This window comes from Talaromyces marneffei, chromosome 7, assembly GCF_009556855.1.
Source record: "Talaromyces marneffei chromosome 7, complete sequence".
NCBI lineage: Eukaryota > Fungi > Ascomycota > Eurotiomycetes > Eurotiales > Trichocomaceae > Talaromyces > Talaromyces marneffei.
Window position 1 is genome coordinate 377,920 of NC_072354.1, and position 23,818 is coordinate 401,737.

Genomic DNA, 23,818 nt, shown 5'->3' on the forward strand with positions numbered 1-23,818 from the left:
AATAATATCACCAGCTTGCGTGCTTTGAAATCAATGGTTAGTCGCGTAGATCCTTTAGTTACTCCATAGAAGTAATCTAAACCTAGTAAATGCTTGAGACAGGGAGCTCAGAATGCTTAGAAATCAGCCCTATATAGACAGGTTCGACCAACCGATGAACGTATCTGGCTTATATTGATTGACCTTCGTCGTTCCTTCCTAGTTCTGTTTCCTACCGCTATCCAACCTAGTCTTCATCTCATCTCTGCCTAGAGTGCTAAGCAGCAACAATGGCAGTGACGGACGCTATACCAGTCGGTTGGACCGACCAGGGTGATACAACCTCTACATCCCTAGCACACTCCTCGGGCAACAACACCGATATCGAGAAATCTGGCGACGACCTTGAGGTCGCCGCTGTCGCCGAAGAGGAAGATCCTCATCCAGCCACGGGAATCAAGTGGTGGCTGATTCTGATTGCCATCTACAGTACCACTTTCCTCTATGGGTTGGACAATACTATTGTGGCCGATGTGCAGGGTTCTGTTGTCGAGAGATTTGGTCAAGTTGAGAAGTTGAGTTGGATTGGAACTGGCTTTCCTCTTGGATCTGTCGCGGTCATTTTGCCATTGTATGTGGTCGTCGCCTGACGAAGACATTGACTTTTTCCGGCTAATTTGTTGTGCAGTGGCTTTGCTTTTGGAACCTTCAACAATAAATGGGTTTATATCATGAGTCTTGTGATCTTTGCGACGGGAAGTGCAATCTGCGGTGGTGCTCCAAATATGGACGCCTTGATTGTTGGGCGTGTCATTGCAGGTGCTGGTGGCGCTGGACAGTATCTAGGGTTAGTCTTATGTCGTATTTGACTTGATTTGACCTGGACTAATACTGGTATAGAGTGCTCAATTTGATCACGCGATTCACCACGATGCAGGAACGATCTCACTACATGGGCATGACTGGCTTGACATGGGGAGCCGGTACAATTTTGGGTCCCGTTATCGGCGGCGCTTTTGCTGATTCCTCGGCGACCTGGCGATGGGCTTTCTACCTCAATCTGGTCATCTATGGTGTTTTCTCGCCTATTTATTTTCTCTGGCTCCCATCTATTCCCGTCATCCCTGAGAAGTCGTTCTTGAGCAAGATCGTCGCGATGGACTGGGTTGGTATTACCTTGAATGCTGGAATCTATCTCACAGTGAGTTGCAACCTTAAAGTTAACAAACAAAAAAAAAGAGATGGCTTCTAACATTTAATGCAGTGGGTAATGGCTCTGACATTCGGCGGTGCCACATATGCCTGGAACTCGGAGCAAGAAATCGCTCTCTGGGTCGTATTTGGTGTTTTGTTACTCGGATTTCTTCTCCAGCAATACTTCATGGTCTTCACCAGCATCAATCAACGAATCTTCCCTGGACATTTCCTCAAGCGCCGGACATTGGTTCTATGTTTTATCGCTACCAACTGCGCCGCGACTTCGTTTTTCGCCATCATATACTATCTGCCTCTCTACTTTGAGTTTGTGAATGGCGATAGTAGCTTGAAATCCGCAGTTCGCCTCCTGCCCGTTGTCTGCACTTTCGTCTTTTGGTGCATTGCCTCCGGCACAGCAATGCCGTACGTGGAATATTATTTCCCTTGGTACGTCGTCTCCGGAATCCTGATCGCAGTTGGTGGAGGTTTGATGTACTCTGTGGACATCAACACCAGTACCTCTGCGATCTATGGATATTCAGTCCTCATCGGCTGTGGAGGTGGTGCAATCATGCAAGCTGCCTATTCGATTGGACCTGCAAAGGTCATTCCGGTGTGGGAAGACATTCCTCCTGTTATCGGATTCATTAACGTTGCGCAAATCGGTGGTATTATGCATTCCCTTGCTATTTCTGGAGCTATTTTCCAGAACTATGCTTTCAGATATGTGAGCGAAGCACTTGCGCATCTGCATCTTAGCGCTGGAGAAATCCAGTCTGCCATTGCGGGGACGACCAGTACAGTATTGCAGAACCTTTCTCCTGCTGACCAAGCTCTGGCAACCCAGGCTATTGTTCACGCTATGCAGAAGGTCTACATTTTGATTCTGGTAGCGGGCGCGGTTTGCTTTGTCTGCGGTGCCTTGATGCGACGTGAGAAGCTGTTCATGGAAAGGGCCGCTACTGGATAAGACGTGTATTCAATTGAACCTTGGAAGTTGGAACACAACAACCCGACATCTGGGGAGGACCCTGGAAGCAAGACCGGTACGAGGCTACTGCATAAAAAGCGTGATTACTTCTAGGATGCTGAGCTTTCCGTTTATGGCAGATTAGTGTAACCTAGGTATTTTTAATAGCATTTATTACAAGTTGCAGTCAAAGATAGTGGTTAACTATACAGCCCTTCCTCAGTAGCTGGCTTCGCAGCATGTTGATTATACTGCTGGATGGTCATAGCTGTTGAAAGTGTACCTAATGTTTAGAGTATCTATCTACGTAGGTAAGTACTTCGGCTGAGTATGTCAAATCAGAAATATATCTCTAAACCCGATATCTCCATCACAACACAACCAACATTCGGTGTAACAATTCCCCCATAACCCGTACAATTTTCACATCATACCACATATTTTGCACTTAAATATAACATTTGAATACTTGAACATAAGGAGATGGCGTTTGTCGGCGTTTAACGCAAACTCCAGGCATCAAGCCCGCCAACCCTAAATCCTAACGGGAACGGGTTTTTAACCCTTGCCCCGTATCCGATCATTGAATATTACTTTAGAAGTGGTGAGATGATATATATATATATATATATATATAATAGATTGAAGAGTATGATAATTAAAACCGAAAAATAATATCTAAACATCTTCAAATCAATCGATCTATCTTTATCTATCAATCCAAAAAGAAAGAAGAAAAAAAAAAAATCCCGCCATTCAAAATGCTTCCCCAAACCCACAAAGCCCTAATCCTCACCTCAATCGGCGAACCCTTACACGTCGCCACCAGCCACCCAACCCCAGAGCTCACTGCAGGCAGTGCAATCATCAAAGTCCTCTGCGCCGGCTTACTCTCTTATTCACGCGATATCTACAATGGCACTAGGAAATACACTCTCCCGACACCCTCCATCCCCGGCAGCGGCGCAATCGGTCGGGTCGTCGCTTTGGGGGCAGACGCTACTTCTTTACGGGAGGGAGACTTGGTGCTATGCGATATTTACTTGAGAGGCAGGGATGACAGGGACGTTGGTGCGCTGATGGGTGTTCATGATGGCCATTCGGAGAGGGCGAAGAGGATGGTTCATGGGGAGCGGCGCGACTCGACCTACGCTGAATACGTTAAACTTCCGCTCGAGAATTGTTTTAGACTCAATGAGGAAAAACTCTTGGGTCCTGCGATGGTTTCTGCTGGTGGTGGTAGAACAGGGCTAGGGTATTCGGTGGAAGAATTACTCCATCTCACAACCTTCGCCGTGCCCTACGGCGGTCTTCGTGACGTCGGGCTGGATGTCTGTGAGACCGTACTCATCGCGCCTGCAACGGGCATGTTTGGCAGTGCCGCTGTCAAAGTTGCGCTCGCCATGGGCGCGAATGTGATCGCCATGGGACGAAACGGCAAGGCATTGGAACAGCTCCAATCGGACCACCTCAACACCACAGGGGGGACCGGAAAGGGTTGTCGGCTCGAAACAGTCCTCATAACAAACAACATCCAAGCCGAAACCGCGGCAATCGCCAGTTTCGGCCTACCAGTTGATGTGTATTTCGATATTTCTCCTCCCTCGGCTTCAGAATCCACTCATCTTCGCAGCGGGATTCTATCGGTTAGACATGGTGGTCGTGTGTCCCTCATGGGCGGGATTAAAGGCGATGTCTCGGTGCCATTGGGACACGTGATGCACGCCAACATGACCATCAAGGGGAAATGGATGTACGAGCGCGACGATATTTTGAGGTTAATCAAAATGGCGGAAAGTGGGAGACTCAGAGTCGACGGCGGGAGTGTGAAGAAGTATGCACTGGAGCAGTGGGAGGAAGCTTTTGAGGTTGCGGCGCGGGAAGCTGGACCGGGGAGACTCGTGGCATTGGTTCCTGAATCCTTCGAATCTTAGATCGATCCCCAGTTAGGGGATTTCTATCGCTCGCAAAAGTACCGAACTAATCTATCGAGATAAGGGGTTAGCATTACGATTTGATTTTGAATTGACAGCAATAAACAAAAACGAAGAGAGAAAAGATCGGCGAATTCCGATGTAGCACCCACGAATATTGCATGAACGCAGGACCTTCCACATCAGTAAACCAAGTTAAACTAGGTCCCCATCCTTCCAGAATCCTGCTCCCGTTTCCATTCACTACGACGGAGTAAGTTCAACTAAACAAACAACTCGTATTCTTATCTGGTGGATATTAGTGGATATTGGCCAATTTGTGCCTGAGATACGCACTGACTCGGCCCACTCAGTACGACCTAAGCATTGCTAAGATTCCAAGAGAAAAAGCCAATAAATTAACAGGAAGCTTGGCTGATAGGCATGATGTTACCTGATAAGCAATAGCTCGGGTTTTTGCAGCTTTTTTTCACCGTGTACTCCGTACTACATATATAAACACCCCCGTAGTACTCCTTCTAGTACCGTAGTAGTTGAGATTAGACAGTTGTATACCTGCATCTGTAAAAAAGCATAGGTCTATATAGGATCAATTGGCAAAAATGGTCTCCCTCAGACACATCCTGGCCGGTCTGGCCATTGTGCCCGCTGCCCTCGTCAGTGTCAGCGCCGCACCCTTCGACGAGCGCTGTGACGAGTGCGACAAGCATGCTCCGAAGGTGTTTATCATCTCGATGGTATGGCCAAACCCTCGTCCCTCCCAAAATCCAATTCATACTCACAACCAAGATAGTTCGCCCCTGAAGCAGAGGTATGGTGGGGAATCCCCGACTTCAACCTCCTCGCACACAACATCAGCATCCCCGGTCTCTCGCCGTTGTTCCCTCATGTGCACTGCACCCACAACCACGAAGTCTGCCAAGTGATCACCGGCGAGAGCGAAATCAACGCCGCGACAACCATCTCTGCTCTCGCGTTCAGCGACGAATTCGATCTGACATCCACCTATTTCATGGTTGGCGGCATTGCAGGAATCAGCCCAGAAGTCGCGACCACCGGCTCAGTCACGTTTGCGCGGTACGCAGTGCAAGTTGCGTTGCAATACGAGCTTGATGCGCGCGAGATTCCCGCCAACTGGTCAACTGGTTATTTCGCGCAAGGGTCGTATGGACCGGATCAATACCCAGGAAGTATCTATGGCACAGAAGTGTTCGAAGTCAACGACAACCTCAAGTCAATGGCAGTTGCGTTTGCACGCAAGGGAAAATTGACGGATAGTGCACAGGCTGCTTCGTATCGCGCAAATTACCTCAATGGCGACGGCGCCAGTATTTATCAGGCTGGTGCCGCTCCTCCATCCGTTGTGGAATGCGACGTTGCTACCTCCGATGTTTACTACACGGGTAAGCTGTTGAGTGAAGCATTCGCCAACACAACCTCGCTCTTTACAAATGGAACGGGAACATACTGCAGTACCGCGCAGGAAGACAACGCCACGCTCGAAGTTCTCCTCCGAGCGGCACTACACAAGCGTGTCGATTTTGCGCGTATTATCGTCATGCGTACGGCGTCGGATTTTGATCGCCCTTACCCCGGTGAGGATCCTGCGTACCATATTCTGTATGCAAACCAGGACGGATTCGAGATTGCCCTGCAAAACATTTATAATGCAGGTGTGCATGTTGTCCAGGGGATCTTGGATGGGTGGAAACATACGTTTCAGCATGGTGTCAAGCCCGACAACTATATTGGAGACATCTTTGGTACCTTGGGAGGCAACCCCAATTTCGGGCCGGGACGAGCAGTTGCGTTGAGTGAGGGGGGTGCGTTGTTGACCAAGAGGGGTGCGGCTAGTAAAAACATGAGGTCGATGAGACAGAGGGGTGTTGTTTTGGCTAAGCCGTAAATATTTTGTACAAATATAATTAAATAAAGTAATGGTCAAGATCTATCATCATTATAGTCGTTGTAAAGTATATATATATAATACATGCGGTTGTGAAATCAAGTCTGTATATCCACCTCAAGCTTGGGGACGTAGAATGTCACATTCTGATTAGCGTAGTACGCCTCAGACCCGAAACCGAATCTGCCCATGTAATCCTTATCAGATGGGTATCGCGCGCCAGCCTTGCTGGTCAATGCGGTGATGAGTGGTGAGATGTCGCCGGTAAACAACTCTGTGGCCTCTGAAGCCACCCATGTGTAGACATGCTGGAGTACATTCTGGCCGGCTGTGTGGTTGCCGTAGTAGAGGTTGCTACATATGTCAGTATTGAATCCTTTTACCCCCAAGAGAAAGGGGAACGTACAAGGTGGTTGTGTTAATAACCTTCGTATCCACGATACCTGAAGCATTACCAATTGTCTGCGCCGCATTTCCGTAGTGAGCAAACCACACCATAATTTCGTACTCTGCAATCGTGCTGTCTGTGGCATTCTCTTTGAGGCTGTCGAAAAACATATCGATAGCAACGTTGGTGTTGAGTGAAATGGAGTCAAACTGTGGAGTGTCGGAAACGTCCTTGGGCAGGTTACCCAGCGCATATGTCCAAGACATATCGATGTTCAATGACTTCAAATCTGATAATGTCAGGGGCAGACCCTTGGATACTTCGACATTGGGATATGCGTGCACGGGTTGGTTCTCCGGGCCCGGGGGATAGCTCCAGGTGACGAACCACTCAGGCGCGGAAGTTTTTGTGGGATATGTTTCGTTGAGGAATGTGGTGACCTATACTGTTAGCTGTCTATATGAGCAATGACCGACGACCGATGACTTACATTCATGCACATGCTAGACGTAGCATTAGGACCATCGGCATTGATAACACCCCACTGGTTAGGATTGTCTATTGAACCCGTCAATTGAAATTCCACCAAACCCATCGACATACTTACAAGTGTAGCTGAGACCCCCCTTCGCCGGCGGCGTAACACCAAGCGACAAATTGCAATACCGCGAAAGCGTCACCCCCAATTCTGTTTCATTGTAGTGATCTCCCAAGTCAAAACCACCAGTACTATCGGACCAAGAACCGCCTCCAGAACCTCCGCTGCCTCCACCGCTGCCGCCAGTACCGCCACTACTGCCACCACTGCTGAACAAGGGAGATTGTCCGGATGCTTGTCGTGAGGCGTCGATGCCGAAGAGGACGCCGAGGGTGCTGCCGATGGGGATGGCTATGAGGCCTGCGTTGACGATCCAGCGGAAGGCCATGCTGGTGCGCTGTTCGAGGAACAGCTATACTAATAAACTGAATCGAGCACTGAATGGAAGTGAGTTCAAATGCAGTCGCAATATACGCAGTAATCTCGTATAATCGTAGTCGGTCGCAGTGTAAGTGTGTGAGAGAGAGTGTGTGTGAGTGCCAGTAGTCGGTGGCCACTCAGTCACTGCAGAGTTCCAAGTGCGTGAGACAGATGAAACTACGTAAATGGCTTTCCCTGCAGTCTGTAGGGCCTTGAAGAGAGAGACTACGGCAAACGTCTGGTGACACTACCGTTGCCGGCTTATCAGCGGCCGGACTGAAGCAGGAGCCGCTACTATTATTAGCGCCTTGGCCTTCCCCTGACGCACCGAGTATGATACCCTAACAGATTGCGATCCAACGTAAGGGCCAGTCAGCGCGTCGTGTTGCATCAAATTTTCACCAGTCCCACTTGGGTCTTGAAATGCAAGATTTTTTTCTTGCCTCTTTTTCCTTTCTTTTTCTCGCTTTTTCTTGTTTTGGGTGAAAAGGTGAAGACTTTTTTCTTGCTCTGTGTTAATCCACCAAGCCCACTCTCAACTCTGCAACAGAGCCGCCAAGCCCGTTACAGACAGGGCAGGCGGTACCTGGATCGGTATGGCTGGTACACCCGGAACCGGATAAACGCAAACAAACCAATCACACCAACCAGCTCGAGAGATCATCGATACTAGCGTGGGAGAGGAAAAGCCTATCGCGGTATTGTAATTACGCATGATGGGTACGGCAGGGAAAAGGGGCGAGACATGCTCCACCAAGCCACAGCGGACCTCTCAGATGATGACGTTGTGTCTCTCATTTCTGTTTTCATCGGGCTTGTGCGAATTTCCTACTTTGTGCATAGTAATAACCCTGTAACAGCAGTCTGTAGACTCTTACTACTGTAGTAGAGCGAGTGTCTAGTGGCTTGGCTGGCCGCTCGAGTCTCGATGCAGTCGCCTTCACTATGCTATCTGCGGTGCCTTATGCAGCCGCATTTTTGCAATCTCCTCTGCAATCTCCCTATGCGCTGGACAGACTCGATGTCTGTGTGCAAACTCCTGGGGACGTTCAAGGGCCGGCCGTATGCGTAATGGCATGTAGTACGTACCATTCATTACGTATGAATATTCACTCTGTACGCTGTACTCTCATAATATGTAGTTACTTGGATGAAACCTGTGGGCTGATGATGAAATCGAGCTGGGGGGATCCTACAATGCAGGCGAATCTACTATCAGAGTTAGGGGATACTCCGTATGGCCGGCGCGCCATACCAACCAGCAAGTATGTAGTACAAGGACAAGGTTATTATGGCGTGGCAAGGTAATCAACGCATTGATGACTTGCCACACTCCGTAGTCACGGCGTAGTGATACTGTGACAGTGTAGCGAACAACGACTCAAGAGTCGACTAATTAGTCGTCGATCGAACTGAAACATCCGTGCGCCCAGCGAGACACTACGCCGGTCACGTCCGGTAATTTTGTTTGTAGGTTTGTTTTACAGTGGTTGGTTACCAATCAATTCTGCCGGTTATATTTGGTTACTACTGTGTAAACAAATATTTTGTATGGCTAACTAAGCCTACAAGCAGTCTGTATAACCTCATGTAATTGATTATAGGAAAGCTGCTTATCATTTGGATACTGTTCTTGAATCTAATCCTTTATCTAATTCTATACGGCTTTAATTGGACTGAGATCTGGAGAAAAAGCTGGCCAGTATTTGGATATATACTCTGATTATGTAGCCCCGCTGGAGTCTTGAGTATCCTTGCTTGTATGTTCTGGCGAACCATCCTGTATCAATTAATTAGTTAGAGATGTTGAGATTGTTGGTGATTTACATAGTAACATGAAGTGGATATCTGTTAAGAATAGGAATAATTCTCTTAGAAGCCATAATAACTCTAGCCTCTAAGATCCAATCAAGCCGTATTCCTTCTCCTAAGATAGATGTGGGCTCTTGATAGTAACGTATTATTATGAAATGAAGCTTAAACATCTGTCCATGTTTTTGAGCTGGGGATGTATATGGTATGTAAACATGTGTTGTCTAGCTCTTTACCAGGTTTTCTAGTGATCTACATTCTGCATGGAAGCCTTATGAGTCTAAAGGATTTGATTCTACTACGTATAGCTCAATTGTCTAATTAACATGCTCAAGAGCCTATGCTAGAGGTATGTGCTTATCCTTATTAGAAAGAGGCGGCTTCCGTGAGGCTATACAACGTGTATAGCCTCGCTTTTTGAGAGCTTGAGCTGGAGTATTCTTTCCCACAGATAAATTAAGGTCTTGTATGACCTTATAGTAAGACATACGGCGTGGATGCTTTGAAAAAGGAATCTATTCAATAATAAAATAATAGAATCAACTTCAGCTTCCAGATGTCGGTTAGCTGGGATTGCCATGTGTAAATATTATGTACTAGATCTAGGTAACTGAGATATGGGATATGAGGTCTTCATTAAAAGGCGGTGACCGTGGTTTCCCTTTAGGGCCTGACCGCCTGACATCGTACCGTACCGACAAAATTACCATTACTGGACCCAGCCAGGGTACTGCATGACCTAATACCGATCAGGCACAAGTGGGCCCTGTACCACGTCCTGCATTCCTGGAAGCCAATCACGGCTGCAAGCGGAAGCTTCTATTTTTTACCTCGACCAACCACAGCGCGGCTGCACACACTTTCTCTGTGGTACTGTTCTGAATCGGCCCAGAAGCCACTGGATCATTAGACGTCTGATTGCGGGACGGCGATTGGCTCCTGCCCTGTATTTACGGAGTACGGCGTTGGACGATACAGGACCATGTTACCAATTGTCTCGCTGTCTCGATACATCCACAGGCTCGAACCAGCTTGGCGAATCATCTTAGCTTGCTCGGCGCTGACTGACTTGTATCCATGATGTATCGACTCAATACCATACGACGTACTGTCCACTTTCCAAAGATAAGCCATCCGTGGGCCGCCCCAAACCATCTTTTCTCCTCTTCCAATTTATTATTTGCTTCTTACTGCCTTGATCGTTCACACGAGCTACCACCGTCGATCGAGGCAACTTTTGGCTTCTGCTCGCTGCTGTCGCTTTTACTCATGTTTTGACTTTCCTTCTTCTCTGCTCAAACTCCCACACTCGTTTACTCTGATTTGGACTTTTTTCTATCGATACTTGCACATCCTCTCTCTCCACAAAAGGAGGCTCCGTCTTATCGCTTCGATGATCAATTAATCAGCCTCGACTGTTTCACTCGCTACAACAATTTTGTCCTGTCGACAGGATGAGCGGCTATCATAATGGCCACTACGGGGGAACTACTTCCCCCTACGGTAATGGTAATAATGGAAATCCCAACGCATACTACGGAAACAACACCTACGGATACGGAGAAGAAATGGTCGAATTCGACGTGCTGAATCATGGTCATGGCCAAAACGATGCGGCTTACATGAATAGTGTGAATATGAACGACCACTACGACCCAAATGAACGGCATATCGGCAGGTCGCCGCCCAAACCCATCAGACCGGGTTTGCAACCAGCTGACGATTTTGCATCCCCTATGGGGTCGCCTCTGGGGACTCCCGGTGGTCAAATGGGCTGGCCACTGCCGACAAGAAGAGGTCATGACCGTCATGTCGACTCGTTTGCTAGTGTGTCGAGCACACCCGCCGGCTCTCGCTCAGCTACTCCTGCATTTGTATGTTTTCCTGATGCCATAAAGATAAAAACAAAAAAAAAAAAAATCTTAAATGCTGACAGATTCGGCAGTATCAAAATAACCAAAGCTTCCAAAGCCACCAGAGTCTTGCGGCGCTTGTCGACCAACCTCCGTCGCCCCTCTACTCAAAAGATTGGGTTCAACAAGGCTCGATCGCACGCGTCGCTGACCGCGACGATGTTGATATCTGGAAAGGTTGGCGGCGATATGTGTACATGCTCGTGCCGTTTTTGACTTTTGGCAACACGGCCATCTATATCTTTTATCTTGGCTTGCGTATTACGTGTGTTATTCTCGCTCAGAATGCAGCCAACCAGACGTATGCTGGTGCTTGGGTGTTTATTGCGTTGGAACTTGCGACTGCTATCCCATCTATGATGCACAATGCGTGGACTATGTGGGCGTTGAAGGGCCGACAGCGCCCTAAGCTGCGACTTACGGGAGACGATTGCCCGAATGTGGATGTTTTTATTACGTGCTGTGGTGAGGACGACGAGGTTGTCATTGACACTGTCCATGCTGCGGCCGATCAGGATTATCCTTTGGACAAATTCAGGGTTATCGTTTTGGATGATGCCAAGTCGTCCAGCCTCGAGGCATCGGTTCGCCAGTTGGCGCTGACATACCCGAATGTGCACTACATGGCGCGCACAAAAATCCCTGGTGTTCCTCACCACTTCAAGGCTGGTAACCTCAACTACGGTCTGGAACAGACTCGTCTGATGCCGGGTGGCGCCGGTCAATTCATGGCCGCCTTGGATGCTGATATGGTTAGTCTGCTTTGTTTTTCTCTCTTGTTGCATGTGTACATACCCCCTTGCTGACTGCGGATGATAGATCCCCGAACAACAATGGCTCCGCGCTACGCTCCCTCACTTGCTGATCGACCCCAAGATGGCCCTTGTCTGTCCCCCCCAGCTTTTCTACAACTGCCCACCTGCCGATCCCTTGGCACAGAGCTTGGACTTTTTCGTGCATGTCATCGAGCCCATCAAGGATGCTCTCGGCGTCGCCTGGTGTACTGGCTCTGGTTATGTTGTTCGCCGGGAAGCTCTTGATGACATTGGTCAATTCCCTCTCGGATCGTTGGCTGAGGACGTTGCTACTTCGACGTTGATGCTTGGTAAAGGATGGAGGACTGCATACATTCACGAGGCCTTGCAGTATGGTACTGTTCCGGAAGATTATGGCGGTCACTTGAAGCAGCGTACTCGATGGGCTATTGGTACTGTTGACACTGCGTTCAAGCTCAAGTTTTGTCTCTGGGGTGACGCCATTAAGGAAATGTCCTTTGCTCAGCGATTCTCTGGTTTCTTGTACGCCACTCTCAGTCTGTACACCATTTTGCTCACTGCATCCCTTTTCGCTATTCCTATCATCCTGATCTGGGGCCGACCACTTGTTGCATACGCTACCAACGAACAACTGAAATATCTGATTTGGGCCTGCTTCGCGTCAACCATGAGCAACCGTCTGTGCGAGTTTGCCTTGTTCATTCCCGCTGGCTACCACACCGGTCAACGCGGTTCCCGCTACGGCATGTGGATGTCCCCGTACTTGGCATTGTGCATCATCCGCTCTTTCTTCCTCCCCAAGTGGCTTGGAGGTCAAACCCAAGCGTTCAAGCCCACGGGTTCCTTGGGATCTGCATTGGAAGAGCGCGACCCCAAACGTCGCAAGGGCATGGTCCGTCGTCTGTGGACCATTCTCGTGAACTACATGGCCATGTTCCACTTTGCGTTCGTCTACCTGACCATCGTCGCTGTGTGCCTGTCCTCGTATCGGTGCTTCTTCCAGAACGACCCCAACAACTTCAAGAACGTTTTCCTCTGCTTGATCACGCACGCCTTCTGGCCACCAGTTACATTCTTGTTCGTGATCACCTCGCTCTGGACACCCATCGCCTACGCCATTGATCCACCTTCAATGCCCGACCGCGAGGATTTGCTCAAGCGTGACCCCAAAACCGGAGTTGCGCACCCCACACCCGAAAGTAAGAAGATCGCCTTTGCGGGACAGGAAGCTTGGTTCGAGTTCGAATACACCTTCGCCACTCTGTTTACCATCTTCGTCTTTGTCTATTCTTTCTTCTACATCTGATTGATCGCCTGGTCGTCGATCTGTACCATTATCTTCCACATCAGTCAATCTCTTCGACTTTATTGATTCGACATATACACACATATATATATATATAACCCGCCCAAGCATTTTGTTCATCTTTGTCTCAGCTATTGTAGCATGATGTTTGTTTATTTCCGGCACGTTGGGAGTCCCATATTTTCCCTCCTTCCGTCCGTCCTTGTTCCTAAGTTCTGCGTTTGGTTTTGGATTGCATTGGATTTGTCTGTCCTTGCATTTTCAATGTTTAAGATCAGTGGTATACGACAGCGATATTTGAAAGACTTTGGTTGCTTATTGCTTATTACTTAGTTTTTATTTAAGTACGACGGCGTTTACGTGTTCCATAGATCATTTACCATCATTGAATTCTTATATATCAATATCAATCCTCCACATCTATATATCATATATCATATCGGTAGGGTAGCGCCCCAGGGCATTCATCGTGTGGCAGGCTTAAGAAGGCATATGCTCAAACGCATGAGGCAGACTCTCTTTGACAAAGGGCAGTTTTCCGACTGTCCAGATCTCGGTATCCTATCCCCAGCATTAGCCATCGCTGTCGTAGGCCATCTTATGAAGAGAATAATAGAAAGAAGAAGAAGAAGAAGGAGGAAGAACAAAACGTACCGGCTTCAGAGTCTTCTTGATGTCACTATCCAACGTCCCGGCCTTGATGGCAATGATCTCAGGCGCGGCTTCGGGGTCATGCGCAAGCGGGCTGCCGCATTCAGAGCAGAAAATGCGATGAACGGGTTTGCCGGAGGAGCCTTTGCCGGCCCAGGATTTGGTGGGGCCTGAGACGGTGAGGGCGGCTTTGGGGACGACTGCGACCAGTGCTGTATACACGATAATTAGTAAATCAATAAATGGGAGAGATGGGAAGGGGAGGGTAGGTACAGTAGGAAGAGCCGGTCTGGCGCTGGCAGTCGTCGCAGTGGTCGTAGCCCGTGATGAGCGGGGCGTCGACGGCGATGGAGTAGGTGACGGCGCCGCAGAGGCAGTGGCCTGTGAGAGTCATGTTGTTTGTTTGTTTGTTTGTGAGAGATTGATTGATTGATTGGTTGATTGGTTGGTTGATTGGCTGCTCGATGGGTAGAGTGATGGTGATGGAGGAGGACCTTGGTGGTCAGCGAGAGGTTGTCGAGGGGTATAAATACTTTCTTCCTCTCTCTCCGACTTCAGCCTTTGGTGAGAGTCGATGAGGGACGGACGACGTCACTTTTGATTAATCGATTACTACTCCCGCGGACCCAGAATGCTTACTCAGAACGCTGACTTGTTGCTTTGTTTCTAATTAACCCAACTTACTTACGTTCTTTCTTACTAAGTCCTTGGATCTAGGTGCTGTTAGCCCACGACGTATAGTGGGATGATTTGGAATTATGCGTCGGCGTCTCTAATTGAGGGACGTGATTCGTTCAGGAGCTATACATGATTTGGAATTATTCTTGATAGAACTGAATAATAATGGGTGGAGTCGGTGATCCACCACATACCGAGGGCAGAGGGGGCGGTGGATGCGGGGATTTGTTGGCTACACGACAAGATAGAGTGAGTCTATACGCCGGACGGGAGTGTCGCGATACGCTTGATCTGCTCGTAGTATACACAGCGCATGCCGGTAGCGATAGGGAAGATGGGGCCCGGATTGGCGATATCGTGCTACAGAGTACGGAGTGACAACTGTGACATGGCGTGGTGGGATCGCGCTGTGGATCTGACATGGCGATTGCAGGTGATGCGTCGATCGCTTGATGGAATTGATCACAATATTGAATGTGTTCGCTGTTGTGTCCGCTTCTTTGTGCGAAGTACGTACTCTGTTTACTGTAGGACAGCATCCATCTTGTCGCATTGATGTTGGTGAGGAGACGAGGTGGCTGGGTCGCACAATGTAGACGCAGCTGCCAAGTTGCCGACTCCCGTCACTCTCGCTAGGTATAGGTAACTAGTTACTAGGCAGCAGGCTAATCTCCAACACCAACACCAACACAACACAACAACACATCATCTCAGGACTTATCAACAACTTAACGTCAACTAATCAACTAACCCCTGGCCTGATTACTGTACTCGACATACGGTAATATACGCTCAGAATCGCCAAAACAAACAATGGGCATCTCCATCCCCACCGACGCCGCCCCAGCGTACGAAGACCTCTTTAGGCCTGGAAACGCTTCCTCTGGCGTGGGTCCCTTATTGCCCTACGGTCCCTACCACGTAGTTATCCAAGAATATTACTAACCGAAAGAGAACAGTACGCCTCAATCCCCCAGAACGACAACGACGGTGAAAATAATAACGGAATCGACATTGAGCAACACCCCGACCATGTCCACCTTCACCAACACCACCCCGAAGAACGAGTAGGCGAAGGAGGACACACCCACTGCACGGCCTGTGACGGCATGCTCGAACGCAAAGAGCGTCGACGCACTCAGCGCCATTGCTGCACCATGGTCGCCGCCACGTTCATGGTTGCATTTGTGTGCGCGTTGATTATGTTGTTGTCGATTTTCGAACGTTTTAATGGCCACTACTGAGTTACGTTACTATGTACCGCCATTGCCTTCCTCGTACCACATGTAATACATCATGTATCATGTATGTATCATGTATATTCTATTCCTATTTATTTATTCTATTCTTGGGTGTGCAGGATGTCGCCCCCTTCCTTCCCCGTGCGTGCCGTCTCCAGTCGGTCAGAGCTGGTCTTGAATATTCGTGGTATTCCCGACTGCTCAAATGGCGCGTTGTGGAGGATCATGTCTGCCAGTCCCTTTGTCGAGAGGAAGATTACGGGCATACCGTGCCCGTTGAAGCCTGCCGCGATGAATTGATTATCTCGAGAAGGGATGGGACCGATGTGTGGTGCTGAGTCGGATGAGTAGCCCATTACTTCATATCACCGGTATCGTCAGCATCAATATAAAAATACCTACAGAGTTATGTGTACCGTGTATGTTGGTTGTGAGGGGTAAAGGGAAAGGGACATACTGCCAGTCCACAACTCCTCCACTTTTGCACCTGTATCCTCCCACCCAGCAAAATACCTCTGCATATACCCATCCCAATAGTCTTCAGTTGACTCGATAAGGCTCGCGTCATCAATATTCCCAAACCACTCTGTATTTCCCTGCGCTCCCTTTTCGGGAAACGTATGGATTTGGTGAGCGCCGCCAATTATAATGCTGCCATCTGGTCGCACGATCATGTAATCTGCACCATCGCCCGCGTCGGGACGGAGGATATATGTTTGTGATAGGAGAGGCGGCTTTTGCCCGTCTGGAACAGAAATGTGTGCTACGATTCCCTTGGCGGGGATGATGGCCGGTGCGTATTCGGGGAGGAGGCCGAAGGTGTATGCATTCGTTGTATGTATCACCTTCTTGGCACGTATATCGCCGCGAGGAGTGGTAACGATGTTTACACCATCCGCTGATTGAGAGACGGATGTAACGGGTGTAGTAGTCTGGATATTAACCCTCTCTTCTCCAATCTTCAAAATAGCACGTAGTAGCCCCATGATGAATTTGTACGGCCATATTGAGCCTGCTGTAAACGAGAAGGCCGTTTTTGCGCCTTTCACTCCCGAAATCTATCTCTATCATCAGTCTAATCATTTTCCATCAGTATTTGGGGCGGGGATAAGGGACGAACAGCCTCGGCGTCTTTGTCAGATACAACAAAAATATCATCTACAAAGCTGCAACCCTGGTCTCGCAGCTCCTCAATCGCGCGCTTGGTTTCGTTGCCTCGGTTCTGGTCAAGGTATACATTCATATTCCGGGTAAGCAGGAAGTCGCAATCCTCGATTTTCTCGCTGCGGATTACGTCCTGTATAGCTTTGATGTGCGAGAGCTCGAATTCAGCGACTTCTGCGGCGGCGGCCAGGCCGTGACGCCGAATGTAGAGCGGGATGAGGCTGTAGGTATCTGGTCTTACATGGCCGCCTACAATATGCCCATTTTATTGTTATTCATCTATCGGTTTGATTGAGGGCTGGGGAAAAGAGGACGAACCGTTCCGCCCCGTTGCGCCGGAACATATTGTTCTTGCTTCGAGGATTGTTATGGATGGCACATCTTGTGAGCCTGCCTCTGAGGCAGATTTGAGTAAGTGGTATGCTAGACTTATACCCGCGTATCCAGCGCCGATTATGACAATGTCGGAGTCACTGGGGAGATCTGGGGTAGAGCGTGTTTGGTCCAGGGGGGAGCGGTCTGTGAGCCAGAAGGGCAGGGTTGAGGTGCGCGGGGGGAGGAATTGTTTCTCCATGCTAGCTAGCTAGATATCTCAATGATCACCAGTGGTGGTCTTGGATGATGTGAGTGCAGGTCTGATGTTGGAGCCGGGTGCAATTTACTGTTGTTATATGGAACGGGAGGAGCGTATGAAACTTGCCCAATCTCAATTGATGGAATACGTTCTGTATAGATGAATCGAGACTAAAGATGAGTCATGAGTTGACAAGTCTCCATGAGGGGTTGTTGTTATCTTTCTGCGTACTCCACTCTCCAGCTCTTATCAAGATCAACCTTAACTCAATTGATAAAGTTTGTTGTCTCTCAATTGTACAGAGTGCAGACTGTTTCAATTGCAAAGTTCCAAGGTTGTAACAATAAAGATCTCTGTACACTCGTCGTCTAGTCCGTATCAGTTCAAATACCACTTGGACAAAGACGTACCCCGCATATCGATCGATGTCCATCTATTGCATCCATTTGACTTTTATCTCCACAATCAACATCAGAAAGTAAATAATCAACATGGTCGTCCGCAGAATACCAATTCGATCGCAATCACCCCTCAACACCTCATTCGGCAAGTTCGCGCTCTCAACTCTGGAAAAATGGCACGTCCCCGGCGTCGCAATTGCCGTCGTCGATGGAGACCAAACCTGGTCTGAAGTACACCACCTGCTTCCTATATCTTCCTATGATGGTCTTTTAGAATTCTAACACCAACACGTAAAGGGATACGGAATATCATCCTTCCCCTCCACCCCGGTAACACCCTCCACCCTGTTCTATGCCGGGAGCACCACCAAGGCCTTCACAGCCGCCATGATGGCCACCCTCATCGCCGACAACGACAAATACCCACATATCCAATGGACGACACCAGTCAGTCAGTTGATACGCGAAGACTTCGTCCTCGCGGACGAGTACCTCACGCAACATATTACTCTTGAAGACATCCTGTCGCACAGAACGGGTCTGCCGCGCCACGACCAGGCCTACGGCAACAACAATATGAGTCGCGACACCGCTGTAAGGGAAATAGTAAGGTCGATACGACATTTACCGCTAACGGCGGAGCTGAGGACAAGGTTTCAGTATAATAATTTGATGTTTGTGGTTGCAGCGCATGTCATTCAGTCTGTTACGGGGGAGTGGTTGGGCGATTTACTTGCGCGGGAAATATGGAAGCCGCTGGGTATGGAAGCGACGTTTTTCAGTCTGGAGGATGCGCTGGCTGCAGACCAGGACTTGGCGAGGGGGTATTCCTATTCCTATTCCGATGACGATGACGATGACGAAGGACAGACAGAGTTCAAGGAAGTAGAATGGATGCCTCTCAACGAAATCTCCGGCGCAGGATCGGTGATCACCAATGTCCTGGACTATGCGAAATGGGCGCGCTCGCTCATGTACAAACTGCCTCCGTTGTCGCAGGAAGTGCACAAAGTGATTTGGGAGCCGCGCACTTTACTGCCCACGGACGCAGAGGGACCGTTTACGGGGCCGGTGGCGTATGCCCTCGGCTGGAATACGGGTGTTTATCAGGGTTCTCAATTCTATGAGCATACGGGTGGCATGAACGCCTTTGGAGCGGAGCTGATCCTCTTTCCGGAACTGAAGTATGCTGTGACGATACTCGGGAATACGGCTGTGACGTCGAATTTTGCGGCGAAAAAGCTTGCTTTCCAGCTGATTGATGACAAGTTGGGTGTTCCAGCGGCGAAGAGGTTTGATTGGGATGCATAGTACGCCCCCATCCCTTGACTCGTATAGCATAATGAGAAGAAGAAGAACAAGAAGCAGAAGAACCTGACGACACGGTAGTTATACTAGGATGATCAACCGCACCAAAGCCAAATCCCGCAACGCAATCTCCCGTTTCTATCCTTCCCTCCCTTCTCCACCACTACCGACTACAGTACCCCTCTCCGCGTACGCAGGCACATACACGCACCCAGGCTACCAATCGTTAACGATCACCTTCAACCCGCAAACCAACATCCTGCACGCAGACCGCAGCTTCACAACCTGGCCGGAATGCCTCACCTTCGAGCACGTTAGCGGCGACTACTTCATCATCCGATCCGAACACAAGGGTGATCTAGGCGCGTTTGTGCCGAGTGTGTATCCAGCTGAGTTTGTGGTGGGTGTGGATGGCACGCCGAGAAAGGTGGGTGTTGGGTATGAGGAGGAGATGGGGAAGGAAGGGAGGATTTGGTTTGAGCGTGTTTGAATCCTTTTTTTTTTTTGTTTCGTCTTTGTACGTGACTTAAGGAGTCTTTGTATAGGGAGTATGGTGGGCACAAAATGATATTTGCTGTGTATCTGTATCTACTGGCAAACTTTATAACCCTAACCAGGGTTGGCGTTAAACAAGGTTTCGGTCTCGGCCCGCTGCCGACCCACGCAATTTCATACAGTAGTCCCACACCACCCATCCTCGTAAGAAAACAATGGATAAACAAAGAAAACGATTTAAAAAAATATATATATATACACTGTACGTAACCAATAATAGTCTCCAATAATCATTACAGAACATACGTAGTATATCACTAAATATCAAACGCGCCTTACGTTCAAGTGGTGCCGTGACCAGTAGTGTGGTGCCACATCGGTGGCTGGGAAGCTTTTTTGTATGTACTCCGTAGTTACCCACTACCGGTAGGTATAGCACACCAGCCACCCCGCATACAACATACCCAACCACCTGTCCTACGTACCCAAGAGAGTGGTAAGTGACAGCCCCCCCAGCCAGCAGAAATTTTCGGCAATAAATCGGAATGCGACCCATCCGCGAAAGGAGAAAAAAAAAAGGGATTGCATTCTTGGTGTTGTCATTGCAGTTGCAATTCGATTTGCAAACATACAAACAAACAAACAAACGGCTTGATTGCAATTGTGCGAGATGAATACTTCTGAGGCTGCGAGGTTGATTAGCGTTAATAGTATGTACCGCCCACACACCAGACTGACTTTATAGATAGATTGATTGATTGCTTGATTGACTAACTTTCAACTAAAGCAAGCAAAACACAACTCTCACACCAACACTCACAACAATCCGTGGCGACGTCCGACGATTATTTCTCGCTACATTCCGATCAGTCGGCTTCTGCCCCAAGCTCGGAGAATAGTAAAGTCACCGTTGTGCGGTATGCGACTCCACAGTCTCATATGAATAATTCTTCTTCGTCGGGACAGCATTCTTCGGGACGGCAGCATTCTTCGGCCAACGTGCAGCAGCAAGCTCGGTCGGTGGAAAATATGACGGCACAACAACAACAACAACAACAGGAACCTGGTCGGTCGAATTCAGTCAGGTTTGGAGGTACAAAAGTCAACCAAGTCAGTCCTCGACAGACTCAGACGCACATACAGGATCCGAGGAAACATATTAGTGCTACTACGCCTGGGGTGGATGATAGTCCCTACCTGCGGTTTGCGATTGATCAGTTGACCCGCGACGAGGAGGTTGCTGGTGTGGGCAGACATGGTTCTGTGGTTAGTACGCGCACGGTAGACTACCCAGTCGAAAGAGTCGTGCCAGACGAGAATTTGGGGTATTATTATCGCAGTGGACCGACAACAGTCGAGATTGCAAAGCTGGGGAGTCGTCGGGGTCCGATTCCTACCACCACCACCACGGCAAATGTGATTGTGTCGGAAAAACAGGGGACAGCAGTCTTTGTAGCTGTCGAGCCTGGTGTGCATGATGTACAACACCCGCCTCTAGATTTTGTGCCTGTGGTGCTGAGACCCTGGGCTTTGGCGATTTTCATTTTCTTGGCATTGTGCATGATTGCCGCCGTGGTGTTTTGTAATGTGTGGTCACAGCGACACAGCGGGATCTGGAACTGGGATGGTGTAGGGACTACGCAATACTTCATTACGCAGTATCTTCCTCAGTTACTCGCTGGATTAATTGTGTTGTGGAATCTGGTTATTCAGGCAGCCATCTACCGCGTCATGCCATTCTGCATCATGGCATCCGAACGACAAAAGCCTGGCGTGCTTCAAAATCTCTCGATCCTATCACGCAACCATCTCATTCCTGACTTGTCTCATTTTCGATATGGAGAGCCGCTTGTTGCGGTTGGGCTGTTGGCGATTTGGTTGGCCAATTTCTTCAGTATGCCGCTGCTGGCTTGTCTGTTTCAGGCCAAGTACTACACTATCAATAGTCATGGCGTATGGAGATGGACCGCCTCCCAGGCCGTCGGCTGGGCCATCGTCGGTATCTATGCATTCTTGTTCATCGGGTTAAGCTTGGTAATGGCTCGTTTCATTCGAAGCTGGACCGGTTTACTCTGGGACCCCGTCAGTCACGCAGATCTAATACCCCTGATTCAGCGATCCAACATCCTGCGCGACTTTGAGGGCTCAGAAACGGCCGCCTCCGTTCGAGACATTCTCCCAGAGCGAACCTTGCGTCTTGGATACTGGCGACTTATGGATAAAGAGGATATATTCTACGGCATTGGAGAGGAATATGCAACAGGTGACATGCCAGCACCAGCATCGCCACGACGAACCGAAAAACGGCACACGGGACGAACGGGGCCGGTTGAAGACCTGGAACAACAGAGTATCCTTCGAAACGAATCCTTTGAGCGAACTTTGTACTCTCCCTTTTCTCGATTTCGATGGATGGTTTGGTTTCTTCGCGATTATGCCATCATCGCTTGGATTGTTATCATGCTTGGATTGTTCATCGCTTTCGTTGTTGTGAGCTTCGTCCACGAAGCTATTCCACATGCTTTTGTGCCTCTAGTGCCGACATTAGCAACAGCAAACGGATTCTCCGCGTCGAATTTCCTGTTCAGCTTCATTCCCGGCTTGATCGGCAATTTCCTGTTTCTCGCCTGGCAACCAATCGACGTCTACCATCGAGCCCTACAACCGTTCGCATCCATGTCCACGCCCGAGGGTGCTTTAGCAGAGCGAAGTGTGCTTTTGTCGTATCCAGCCTGTCTCCCGTTTGAAGTTTCCTTCCTCGCCTTAGTCGGCAAACACTACCAAGTCGCCTACATCTCCCTCGTCAGTATCCTTTTTCTGGCACTGCCCATCCTCGGCGGCGGCGTCTTTGTCGCCCTGTGGTACTCAGCCGAGAATCAAGTCCGCATCGCCGCCGACCTTACCGCATTTTATGTACTAGTGGCCTTTTGCGGCCTGTACGCACTCTCCTACTTGGTGATCTGGCCCCGTCGCCATCGATACCTACCACACAACATCTCGACATTGGCAGATCTGATTAGCTTCTTGCACCAAAGTCCGCTGTTGTATGACCAAGTACTCCGCGAGCCACGCACAAAGCTCGATCTAGTGACAAGACTGGTGGTTACGCCGCCGAATGAGAGGACGCAGCCGTTGTATGGGTTTGGGGTGTACAGGGGTCTTGATTGGAAGGATCATTTGGGGATTGATAGGCTCACGAGGCCTGGGAGGGCGGACATGTTGATAACGACGGGGGGGCTAAAATGTTGATGATTCTTGGTTGATGAAGATGTATTTTAATGTCATGATTTGATGAGCGTTACGTTTTTCTTTGGTATTTTATGATTTATGCTGGTATGTCCTTGATGATTGAGCATGGAGTCAGGAGCTGCGGCGAGAGAGGGTTTCTCCTTTGACGAGAATTTTGATGTCATGAACAGATAGATATTGGATAATGGATAATGGAAAGTCTTTGAGAAAGTTCGCAGTTGTTGTGAAAAGTAAAGTGTAGATTCCAAAGTTGAGATAAAAGGGCGACTTCCTGCCCTTTGGACCGCACATGGTTGCGGACACCTCAGGCCCGACAGTCCAGCTTCGTCTGATATTATCTGCGCCCGTCTTTCTAGAACCAGAGCTATCTTCAGTCTTTGCTACTTGTGCTTGACATGGACATGAACAAGGGACAAATAACAATGGCATCTGATAACGCCCCATCGCCCATGCGATACGAGTAAAGATTTCCCCTGGTCATCATGTATACCTGGCCAACAAATTCTAAACAGAGACCTAGACGATTCGATACAAGAACTCATTTCCTCTGTCGATGATGAGTCCATTCTCACTAATGACTCTCCTCTGGCTCGTCTGCCGCGTGTCCCTCCAACACGCTCTGAAGCTGGGCGTCTTGCTCGTCCTGCCAGCAGTCCTCAACTTTCTGCTGGCCTGCTTGTGTCTTCTGGTCCACCGCAGTACGTATATGTCTTCATAAACTCAAATGGCAAGCGGTTTTGATTGACCAGATATATAAACTAATAGTGACAATTCTAACCCCTCGCCTGATTCGACGCATTTTCTTCATTTGTATAGTCACGATGGAGATGACGAAACAGATGATGGGCTTTTGACGGACTCCATGATAACGTTTAACAAATCGATATTTGTGTGTCGCTATATGGATGGCGATGATTA

The 23,818-nt window shown here is 48.9% G+C and overlaps 10 protein-coding genes across 10 annotated transcripts; 7 read left to right on the top strand and 3 right to left on the bottom strand.

The window, feature by feature from the left end:
* Positions 1–269: 269 nt before the first annotated feature.
* EYB26_008783 (uncharacterized protein) lies at positions 270–2,146 on the top strand (the record flags this gene model as incomplete). Its single annotated transcript, XM_054268034.1, has 4 exons — positions 270–610; positions 668–826; positions 880–1,180; positions 1,244–2,146. The coding sequence occupies 4 exons, from the start codon at positions 270–272 to the stop codon at positions 2,144–2,146; spliced, it is 1,704 nt and encodes a 567-aa protein (XP_054124009.1).
* A 761-nt stretch (positions 2,147–2,907) lies between these two features.
* Positions 2,908–4,080, top strand: EYB26_008784 (uncharacterized protein; the record flags this gene model as incomplete). Its single annotated transcript, XM_054268035.1, has 1 exon — positions 2,908–4,080. The coding sequence occupies one exon, from the start codon at positions 2,908–2,910 to the stop codon at positions 4,078–4,080; it is 1,173 nt and encodes a 390-aa protein (XP_054124010.1).
* A 602-nt stretch (positions 4,081–4,682) lies between these two features.
* On the top strand, positions 4,683–5,986 carry EYB26_008785 (uncharacterized protein; the record flags this gene model as incomplete). Its single annotated transcript, XM_054268036.1, has 2 exons — positions 4,683–4,817; positions 4,874–5,986. The coding sequence occupies 2 exons, from the start codon at positions 4,683–4,685 to the stop codon at positions 5,984–5,986; spliced, it is 1,248 nt and encodes a 415-aa protein (XP_054124011.1).
* Positions 5,987–6,084: 98 nt separating this feature from the next.
* Positions 6,085–7,300, bottom strand: EYB26_008786 (uncharacterized protein; the record flags this gene model as incomplete). The annotated part of the gene is made up of 4 exons (XM_054268037.1): positions 6,085–6,340; positions 6,393–6,814; positions 6,865–6,932; positions 6,982–7,300. 4 exons carry the CDS (start codon positions 7,298–7,300, stop codon positions 6,085–6,087), a joined length of 1,065 nt encoding a protein of 354 aa, XP_054124012.1.
* A 3,298-nt stretch (positions 7,301–10,598) lies between these two features.
* EYB26_008787 (uncharacterized protein) lies at positions 10,599–13,139 on the top strand (the record flags this gene model as incomplete). Its single annotated transcript, XM_054268038.1, has 3 exons — positions 10,599–11,018; positions 11,090–11,809; positions 11,877–13,139. The coding sequence occupies 3 exons, from the start codon at positions 10,599–10,601 to the stop codon at positions 13,137–13,139; spliced, it is 2,403 nt and encodes an 800-aa protein (XP_054124013.1).
* A 480-nt stretch (positions 13,140–13,619) lies between these two features.
* Positions 13,620–14,184, bottom strand: EYB26_008788 (uncharacterized protein; the record flags this gene model as incomplete). The annotated part of the gene is made up of 3 exons (XM_054268039.1): positions 13,620–13,700; positions 13,794–14,002; positions 14,064–14,184. The coding sequence occupies 3 exons, from the start codon at positions 14,182–14,184 to the stop codon at positions 13,620–13,622; spliced, it is 411 nt and encodes a 136-aa protein (XP_054124014.1).
* Positions 14,185–15,281: 1,097 nt separating this feature from the next.
* EYB26_008789 (uncharacterized protein) lies at positions 15,282–15,712 on the top strand (the record flags this gene model as incomplete). Its single annotated transcript, XM_054268040.1, has 2 exons — positions 15,282–15,356; positions 15,428–15,712. The coding sequence occupies 2 exons, from the start codon at positions 15,282–15,284 to the stop codon at positions 15,710–15,712; spliced, it is 360 nt and encodes a 119-aa protein (XP_054124015.1).
* A 98-nt stretch (positions 15,713–15,810) lies between these two features.
* On the bottom strand, positions 15,811–17,447 carry EYB26_008790 (uncharacterized protein; the record flags this gene model as incomplete). Its single annotated transcript, XM_054268041.1, has 4 exons — positions 15,811–16,067; positions 16,167–16,767; positions 16,830–17,122; positions 17,192–17,447. 4 exons carry the CDS (start codon positions 17,445–17,447, stop codon positions 15,811–15,813), a joined length of 1,407 nt encoding a protein of 468 aa, XP_054124016.1.
* Positions 17,448–17,938: 491 nt separating this feature from the next.
* Positions 17,939–19,646, top strand: EYB26_008791 (uncharacterized protein; the record flags this gene model as incomplete). The annotated part of the gene is made up of 3 exons (XM_054268042.1): positions 17,939–18,079; positions 18,146–19,158; positions 19,238–19,646. 3 exons carry the CDS (start codon positions 17,939–17,941, stop codon positions 19,644–19,646), a joined length of 1,563 nt encoding a protein of 520 aa, XP_054124017.1.
* Positions 19,647–20,321: 675 nt separating this feature from the next.
* EYB26_008792 (uncharacterized protein) lies at positions 20,322–22,900 on the top strand (the record flags this gene model as incomplete). Its single annotated transcript, XM_054268043.1, has 2 exons — positions 20,322–20,361; positions 20,439–22,900. The coding sequence occupies 2 exons, from the start codon at positions 20,322–20,324 to the stop codon at positions 22,898–22,900; spliced, it is 2,502 nt and encodes an 833-aa protein (XP_054124018.1).
* Positions 22,901–23,818: the final 918 nt, after the last annotated feature.